The sequence below is a fragment of the Amblyraja radiata genome, chromosome 14 (assembly GCF_010909765.2).
Source record: "Amblyraja radiata isolate CabotCenter1 chromosome 14, sAmbRad1.1.pri, whole genome shotgun sequence".
NCBI classification, from domain to species: Eukaryota; Metazoa; Chordata; class Chondrichthyes; order Rajiformes; family Rajidae; genus Amblyraja; species Amblyraja radiata.
In genome coordinates this window covers 24,580,705-24,590,333 of record NC_045969.1, presented here as the reverse complement: position 1 = coordinate 24,590,333, position 9,629 = coordinate 24,580,705, and the positions used below count along the sequence as shown (strand labels likewise).

At 50.5% G+C, this 9,629-nt stretch overlaps 1 protein-coding gene across 4 annotated transcripts in view; it reads left to right on the top strand.

Moving 5' to 3' along the window:
• Positions 1–8,257: 8,257 nt before the first annotated feature.
• Positions 8,258–9,629, top strand: part of setdb2 (SET domain bifurcated histone lysine methyltransferase 2) — an 87,859-nt gene continuing 86,487 nt past the window's right edge. For 2 of the 4 annotated variants that reach the window (XM_033032817.1, XM_033032818.1), the window contains exon 1: positions 8,258–8,416. In XM_033032817.1, the coding sequence (XP_032888708.1) occupies positions 8,397–8,416 (20 nt within the window). In that variant the 5' untranslated portion in view covers positions 8,258–8,396. The remainder of the gene's footprint in view (positions 8,417–9,629) is intronic. The other 2 variants (XM_033032816.1, XM_033032815.1) reach the window with 1 other exon arrangement.

The following is a 9,629-nucleotide window of genomic DNA, read 5'->3' as shown; positions in this document are numbered from 1 at the left end:
GGAAACAGCGTTTATCAATAATTTTTTTTAAATCTGGTGCGTACAAACTGGATATCTTCATTGCTGTTCACAACACATACATTTAATCTGAATGTCCGGTAATGTGGCGTTTTGACACCTTTAAACATATTACCAAAAGAACATTTGCTGCAGTTATGTCCTTTGGTCATCTCTTGTCAGTTAGTGTAATGTTTAACCTGTCAGATGGGTATAGTCGATTTTATCATAAAATGCCTTTAGAAATTTCCTTGCAAACTGTATATTTTGTTGTGGATAAATTATGTGGGAAGCGAGAGTGTTTCTGTACCAATAACAATAACGACCCATGCTATGGCCATGTCATGATCATTTTCGGTCCTTCACAGAAAACAGGCTTACATCAATCTGTAGTGTGCATGGTTTAGCACATATGTTATCATGGTCTAGGATGTATTGACACAGGTTATACGCTGAATAATTCAACCACATTTTTGTTGGGAAGTGGAAAGAAATAATAGAAATTGCATTAATTGCAATGTGTAAAAAGAGTTGAGATACTGTATTGTAACTTTGCTGCATGTCATTGTGGTATATATCATGTCTTGATTGGTGAATATGTTTCGTTTGTGATTTTATTTGAAGCAGAAATAATATGTGAATGCTTCATTGAGCATAATTCCGACTGGTAACTATGCACTTCGTTCGAGCACATTATCCCATGCAACATGCAAGCTGTCTTAAATTGACCACCTAAACTGTCATTTGGCAAAATAAAAAGCTGCCTAGGTTGCCCGCGTGGCGACGGGAGAACGGTCTCCCCGGCCCGGAGAAGCGGGAACTTTTTTCTCCCAAATCATCCCGCGGGTCGGATTAGACCCTTCTCGGTTAGTTTAACTCCCCAATATAAACCAAACAGATTCCCCCTCCCTGCAATGCAACGCAATATTTCACGGCCCCACTCACCAAACTAGGCCCGCGGCATCGAGGCGATGCATTGAAAATGGTGGCGATCTGATCCCGCCCACTGCGTGGAGAGATGGCGTCATTTTGCATCGCTCCTGCGTCTGTGGTCACCAGCTTCTCCCCACTGTGGTCGAAAATATTTTTTTCAAATCATCCTGCGGGCCGGAACCAGAATTTCCCGAATTTCGCGTAAATTCCTTCAAAGTGGAAACACTGATAGCACTCCAATTTTTTTTTTCCTCTGAATTTTTTTAACTCTGGAAAAAAAGGGGGGTGCGGTTGCACCCAACGCCCCCCCCCCCCTCACTTTGGACGGCCATGAGGTTTCCACACAAAAAAAAACAACCATATCTGTAAAAAACCCTAAAAAATCCCTAAATGATGGGTAAAAATGACTAAATACCGTGGGTGAATGAGGGACTATACCTGCAAGCCAGGAAGCACAGACAGGACTGATGGAGACTGTGCATGCATCTGTACTCGATTGAATCACTTGATGAAACACAAATCTCTAACGTACAGCTCCTGTCCACTGACCACTAAAGGCCGTTTCACACTGGCGCCATATAGACATCACTAAATATATTCCCTATGATTATTATACTTTGAAATGATATAACAGGTTGAGGACTATTATAATACCCAAGAATATTCTAAGAATTTGCCGTACGCGTATAATAAAATTACGAATATGAAATTAAACACAGAAATTACTGAAAAATGCATTTGCATATGATTAGCTTATATTGTAACGGTGCCTGCTGGCGCAAGCAGATATGGAACCCGGCGTTCGGAAGCCGCGGTCACGTGACTCAGGAGAGGCTGCTGTTTTCGCGCGGTTTCGCTTTCGCACCACAGTTGTTTTGCTGACCACTGTTGTGATCAGATGTGTTTGCAGAGACCAAGGAGCGATTGCGTAAATAAATCAGTTCAGAAAACTTGGTTGTCGTTTCTGCATCCACTAAATTGGTGACCCCGACCTGTCTAACCATCGTTAGACATGAGATCATGCAGGAGGACTACGTCCCTGCAGAATCGGCCGGCACGAGGCACGGCTCACCGGGCTTCAAGCTACCTTCCTTTTGGCCAGATCAACCTCAGGTGTGGTTCGCCCACGTAGAGGCACAGTTCCATCTGCATCGAATAATAGTGGATGACATGAATTAATTTTCATGTGGTGGGAGCTCTGCCACAGGACTGTGCCTCGAGGCTGTTGCCGTATATCAGAGACCCGCCGACGATCGCAAAGTACGAAGGTTTGAAGGCCCTGCTGTTATATACCTTCGGTCTCAGCCGTAGAGACAGGGCGGCGAAGATCCTATACATGGACAGTGTCGGCAATCGGCATCCATCCACCATCATAGCGAAGATGCTGGCCCTGATGGACGGGCATCGCCCGTGTCTGCTTTTCGAACAGGCGTTTTTGGAGCAGATGCCAGACGAGGTCTGTTTGATGCTCGCCCGAGCCGATTTCAGCGATCCCCAGCACCTCGCGGAGAAAGCCGATGAGCTGTGAACCAACAGACGGCGGGACGTTTGTTCTTTCACCCGCCCCACTGCCACGGCGCGTGTGCAACCGAGACGTCATCGGGATGAAGGTCAGGATCCACCCGGCGCCGAAGAAGCATCGCCGCAGCTGGAGGTGTACTGCCGACGCCGTTGGTGCTACTACCATCTCCGTTACGGTGTGGAAGCCCGAAGATGTCGAAGCCCCTGCTCGTTTCAGGGAAATGCCTCGGCCAATTGCCCATAGAGGCGAACGCGATCGCCCGAACGAACACCTCTACGTCCGTGATCGCCACTCCAGCCACCGTTTCCTGGTCGACTAAGATGCCATAGCCAGCATCCTGCAACCGACCGCCCGAGATAACCGCATCGGTAAGGTAGGACCCGTCCTCTCGGCCGTTAACGGGAGCAACATTCAAACTTACGGTGCACGGACCCTGGACTTAAATTTCGACTCCCGCCGTATAGGTGGAAGTTCACCATTGCTGACGTCGCCCAGCCGATATTGGGGGGCCGACTTCTTGCGTGTGTTCTCCCTGCTAGTTGATGTGCGAGGTGGGTGAATTATTCCGTTGCTGGACCTGTGCCCTGCCAAGCCGCGTAATCCGCTCACGTCCCGGTTCGATGGGGCCGCGCCCCGTCATGGCATGGCCCACCACATTCCCACCGAGGGCCCACCGGTTCACGCCCATGTGCGCCGCCTCCCTCCCGATAAACTGTGCATCGCACGAGACGAGTTCCAGCTTATGGAAGACATGGGGATTGTCCGGTGGTCGGATAGCCCCTGGGCTTCCCCTCTGCATATGGTGCCCAAAGCGTCCGGGGATGGAGACCTTGCGATGATTACAGGCGTCTAAACGCGGTAACCACAGCAGATCGGTACCCAGTCCCGAACATCCAAGATTTCTTGGCTCATTTGGAGGGTGCCGCCTTCTTCTCGAAGGTCGACCTGGTCCGCGGGTATAATCAGATCCCGGTCCATCCCGACGACGTAGCTAAGACGGCCACCATCACTCCTTTCGGCCTTTTCGAATGGCTAAGAATGCCTTTTGGCCTGAAGAATGCCGCTCAAGCATTCCAAAGGCTAATGGATCGGGTCGGGCGGGGTTTGCCATTCATATTCATCTATCTTGATGATATTCTGGTGGCCAGCAGCTCGCAGGCTGAACACATTGGACACCTCCGCCTACTCTTCGAACGGCTGAATAAGCACGGGTTGGTGATCAACCCCGCGAAGTGACAGTTCAGATTGTGCTCCATCTCCTTTTTAGGTCACAGGATAACCTGCCAAGGCGCACAACTGCTGCCTGAGAAGGTCAACGAAATCCGTCGCTTCCCGAGGTCACTATCAGTCAAGGGCCTGCAGGAATTCATCGGAATGGTCAATTTCTACCACCGATTCTTCACGTCAGCGGCCGCCATCATGCGGCCGTTGTTCCAATGTCTGGCAGGCAAGCCCAAGGACCTGGTTTGCTCCAAGGAGGCAGGGATAGCTTTCGAGGGAGCTAAGACCGTGCTGGCCAATGCCACCATGCTGGTACACCATAGGGCATCGGCCCTCACAGCTCTCACCGTGGACGCGTCGGACGTCGAGGCGGTTGCTGTTCTCGAGCAGCGGGTAGGTAACAGCTGGCTGCCGCTGGCGTTTTTCAGCAGGCAGCTGTGGGCCTCGGAGATCAAGTACAGCACTTTCGATCAGAAGCTCCTTGCGCTTTACCTAGATCCAACATTTCCGTTATTTCCTAGAGGACCGCGCGTTTACCGCATTCACGGACCACAAGCTGCTCACGTTCGCTTTCAATAAGGTGTCCGACCCCTGGTCTGCCAGGCAACAGCAGCACCTCGCCTACATATCCAAGTTCACGTCTGACATTCGGCATGTGGCGGGGAAACTGAACGTTGTGGCCGATGCGCTATCCCGTCCGGCGGTCCTTGAGGTTTCATTTTAAATCTAGGTGTGGATTATGCGGTGCTGGCAGTGGCGCAAAGGGCCGATGCCGGCATGGAGGATTATCGCAATGCTGAATCGGGACTCAAACTGACTGAGGTGCCTTGTGGCGCCGCAGGCGTGCGAGTCATTTGAGATGTCTCAACGGGTAAAGCCTGCCCGATTGTCCCGATTGCCTGGGGGCATCGGATTTTCGACACCATCCACAGCCTAGCTCACCCGTCCATCCGCGCCACCTCTGCCCTGGTTGCTTCCAAGTTCGTCTGGCACGGGTTACGAAAGCAGGTCGCAGCATGGGCCCGCGCTTGTATCCCTTCAGACTTCCAAGGTGCAGAGGCATGTGCGCCCGCCCGTGCAGGATTTTGCTGTTCCAGACGGCAGGTTACTGCACATCCATGTTGACCTGGTGGGTCCCTTGCCTTGTTCGTGTGGGGTCACTCACTTATTAACTATCGTGGATAGGTTCACCGGGTGGGCGGAGACAATACCGTTAACTGATACCTCCGCTGAGGCTTGTGCCCGCGTTATTGTCTCCAATTGGATCGCTTGTTTCGGGGTCCCTTTAGATATCACTATCGATCGTGGGGCCCAGTTCACGTCCTCCCTGTGGTGTGGTATCGCACAGCTGTATGGCGCGAAGCTGCACCAGACCACCGCGTATCATCCGGAGTCGAATGGTTTAGTCGAGCGGTTTCACAGACACCTTTAGTCGGAGTTGAAGGCCCGGCTCACTGACCCCGATTGGGTTGACCATTTGCCCTGGGTTCTTCTAGGCATCAGAATGATGCCTAAGGAAGATCTCGACGCCTCCTCGGCCGAGCTGGTTTATGGATCGGTCTTGCGGGCACCTGGGGAAGTTTCTACCCGCCACCCTCGATCAGGAGGTCCCAGCTTCGGAGGTGCTAGCTGACCTTCGTGAGCGGCCAGGCCCATTGGTCCCGGTTCCCACTTCCCGACACGGGTCGTCCGCGGTGCATGTGCCTACTGTTACGGGATTGTGCTTATGTTTTCCTTCGTAGGGATGCTCACCGCTCGCCGTTACAGCGGGTGTACGAAGGTCCGTACAAGGTGCTAGAGACTGGTACCTTGACGTTCACATTGGACATGGGTGGCAGGGAGGAGTTCGTCTCCGTCAGCCGCCTTAAGCCAGCTTATGTCGACGAGGATAGCCCGGTGGCAGTGGCCACAACGCGGCGTAGAGGGCGTCTACCGGCCGTTTTTCCGCCCTTTGCAGCTGTTACCCCCGGTTCTGTTTCACCAGTCCCCTCTGTTACGCCCGTCCCTCGTTCCGTTTGGCACGTCCCTCCGGTTCTGTTTTGCCAGCCCCGATTGTTACGCTCGCCCCGCGACCTCCGGTTACCCATGCGTTTCCGTACCGCGAATTCTGGGGGGGCCATGTAGCGGCGCCTGCTGGCGCACGCAGATATCGAGCCCTGCGTTCGGAAGCCGCGGTCACATGACTCGGGAGAGGCTGCTGTTTTCGCGTGGTTTCGCTTTTGCGCCACAGTTGTTTTGCTGACCACCATTGTGATCAGACGTTGCTCCTGGGCCTGGCCAAGCTGGCCATCCGCGAGTCACGGCGCCAGACGGTGGAGGGCTCTACCCGAGCCGGCTGCCTGCCCCTTTTCCGGGGATATGTCCGTGCCCGGGTGCGGATGGAAAGGGAATACGCCCTGTCTACGGGCACCCTGAGGGAGTTCCGGGACCGCTGGGCACCGAGGGGGGTTGAATGTATCCTTGACAAGGATTGCAATATAATTGTTTAGCTCGTCTTGTATTATGGTGGTGTTTTATTTTATTGTATTGTCAATACTATTTTAATATGTGAATAAATATTTTTGATTTAAAAAAAAAAATAAAAAAAATTGTGATCAGACGTGTTTGCAGAGACCTGTTTGCCAAGGAGCGATTGTGTAAATAAATCAGTTCAGAAAACATGGTTGTCGTTTCTGCATCCGCTAAAATGTCACTATTTCTCTCGGAACCCCTAGCGACCTTTCACGGAACCCTAGCTTTCCGGGGAACCCTGGTTGAGAAATGCTGCACTAATCTATCAATTCGTCGATTTACATGAAACTTTCGGCATAGTTTGGCTCATCAGCAAAGGCAGTCAATCCATCGACTTTAGATTTGTGTTTCGAATGAATCGTTTGTTCCGTTTAAGGGCGAACTCCTCATGGGAAGGACATTTGTTTTATGTTTATTGTGGATTAGTAGTGTTCTAGCATTGCTATAAATAAAATAAAAACAATGAACTATGGGCAGGAAATAATGCTATGAACATATGGGGAAAATAAAAATACAAAAAGGGGGAAGATTGACACAAAAAGCTGGAGTAACTCAGCGGGACAGGCAGCATCTCTGGAGAGAAGGAATGGGTGACGTTTCGGGTCGAGACCCTTCTTCAGACTGGTTTGGGATAAGGGAAACGAGAGATATAAACGGTGATATGGAGAGATAAAGAACAATAAATGAAAGATATACAAAAAAAAGTAACGATGATAAAGGATACAGGCCATTATAAGCTGTTTGTAGGGTGAAAATGAGAAGCTAGTGCGACTTGGGTGGGGAAGGGATAGAGAGAGAGGGAATACAGGGGCTACCTGAAGTAAGAGAAATTAATAATCATACAACTGGGCTGTAAGCTGCCCAAGCACAATATGAGATGTTCCTCCAATTTATAATTAGCCTCACTCTGACAATGGAGGAGGCCGAGGACAAAAAGGTCTGTGGAGGAATGGGAAGAAGAATTAAAGTGTCCAGCAACTGGGAGATCAGGTTGGTTCACGCGGGCTGAGCGAAGGTGTTCGCGAAATGATCGCCCAGTCTACGTTTGGTCTCGCCAGTGTACGAGTCCACATCTTGAACAACGGATACAGTAGCTGAGGTTGGAGGAGGTGCAAGTAAACCTCTGCCTAACCTGAAAGGACTGTTGGGGTCCCTGGAGGGAGGAGGTAGTTGCAGAAGATGCCTGGAGACGGGGTGGTTTGGGATGAGTTAACCAGGGAGTTGCGGAAGGCGGAAAGGGGTGGAGATGGGAAAATGTGGCTAGTGGTGGGATCCCGTTGGAGGTGGCGAAAAATTTGGAGGATTATGTGTTGTATGCGACGGCTGATGGGGTGGAAGGTAAGGACTAGGGGGACTCTGTCTCTGTTGCGACTAGGGGAAGGGTGAACAAAGGCGGAGCTGCGGGGTACCGAGGAGACACTTTCTCATCTATGATGGCAGAGGGGAACCCCCGTTCCCAAAAGAATGAGGACATCTCGGATGTTCGAGTATGGAACACCGCATCTTGGGCGCAGATACGGCGTCGACCGAGGAATTGGGAGTCGGGGATGGAGTCTTTGAGGAAGCAGGGTGGGAAGATGTGAAGTAGATATAGTTGTGGGAGTCAGTGGGTTTGTAATACATGGCAGGCAATAGTCTTGTGATGGAGACTGAGATCAAGAAAGAGGAGGGAGGTGTTTGGAGATGGTAAATTTGAGTGCAGGATGAAAATTGGTGATGTTGATGTAGTCCATGAGTTCTGCATGGGTGGGGTCAAAAAGAGAGAGGCGTGGTGGGGAGTTGGAGAGGGGCGAGGGAGGCTGGAGGGGATAGTAGGTGTAGGGGACTAACAGCAGAGATTGAGCAAAGAACTGGAGGAACTCAACGGGTCAGGTAGCCTATGTGGAGGTCTCCACCCGTAACGTGACCTATCCATATTCTCTAGGGATGCTGAGTTACTCCAACACGATATGGAAGAGTCCCCATCCAAAATACCGTCTGTCCATTTTCCTCCCCAGATGCTGCCTGCCCCGCTGAGTGGCTTTTCTTTTTGCTGAAGTTTCTAGCATCTGCAGTTTCCTGCCTCCCAACATCGCAGATTCGAAATGTAGCATCGAGCTCTCCCCACCGGAACGACTTGCTCGGGGAACACGGGGCGGCCGGACGGGTGTGCAGTGAGGGACAGAACGGACGTGTCGAGCCGGGCCTGTCTGTCGACTCGGATCACGGAGCGATGCAGCGCACACGCAGTGGGTACGGTAACCCGACTCCCTTCCCCGGCAGTAAAGCTGCGTCGGTGGGCCCGTCGCCTAACTCGCCTCAGGCATGTCCTCCGACCCCGGCGTTGTGTTAATTCAGGCTCTGATTGGAGCTTGCCCAGATCGGCCCTCCTCCACAATCTGACAGCTCAGAATACGGGAGACTTTAATCACGACATTAAATACATTTCACTTGAAATATATTGAACATGCATTCTCCCACCACAATTGTAGTTGTGGCAGTATAAATGTATTTCATAGACACAAAGTGCTGGAGCAACTCAGCGGGTCAGGCAGAATCTGGAGGAAAGAAATGGGTGACGTTTCGGGTCGGGACCCATCAGACTATTGTTCATGTCCAGTCGAGTTGATTGTCATATGCACAAGATGGCCAAGTACAGGTGCAATGACAATCTTGTACACAATGCTGCTACACAATGGTATCACGGGCACTTTTATTGGCACCCTATTTGACTGCAGAGTGGCTGTTATGTTTGCCATCTATAAAATGCACTCACCTAGGCTATTGCAACAGTAATTCCAGAACATTTGACCTCAATTACCAAGGATAAGGATGGTCGTCACATGGGAACAAGGCCTGGAGGTTCTCCAGGTTGCACAGTATCCTGACCTGGAAAGGAACTGCATCATAAAATCTGAAGGTACACAAAAATGTTGGAGAAACTCAGCGGGTGCAGCAGCATCTATGGAGCGAAGGAAATAGGCAACGTTTCAGCCCGAAACGTTGCCTATTTCCTTCGCTCCATAGATGCTGCTGCACCCGCTGAGTTTCTCCAGCATTTTTGTGTACCTTCGATTTTCCAGCATCTGCAGTTCCTTCTTAAACTCATAAAACCAGAATCCTGGAACCCACTACCCAAAAGGACTGTCGTGTACCTTTGTTGGAAGGACTGCAGCTGTTCAAGAATGCAATTTACTACCACCTTCTGGAAGACAATGAGGATGGGTGCTAAATGCCTGCTTTACAATGATAAAAAAAATAACATGTACACTCTTGGTTTAATTTTGTTTTATATGTCATTCCCAAGCTTTCTCAAAGTTATTGTACACTCATGGAAGATGTTGCCAAATGGCACTTTCTGACTGACTACCTCATTACGAACTTTTCAACCACAACCAAGATATGGCTTTGCAAGTGATATTTGTATAATTTTAATGTATAATCAGTAGATGCTAATATACCTCGG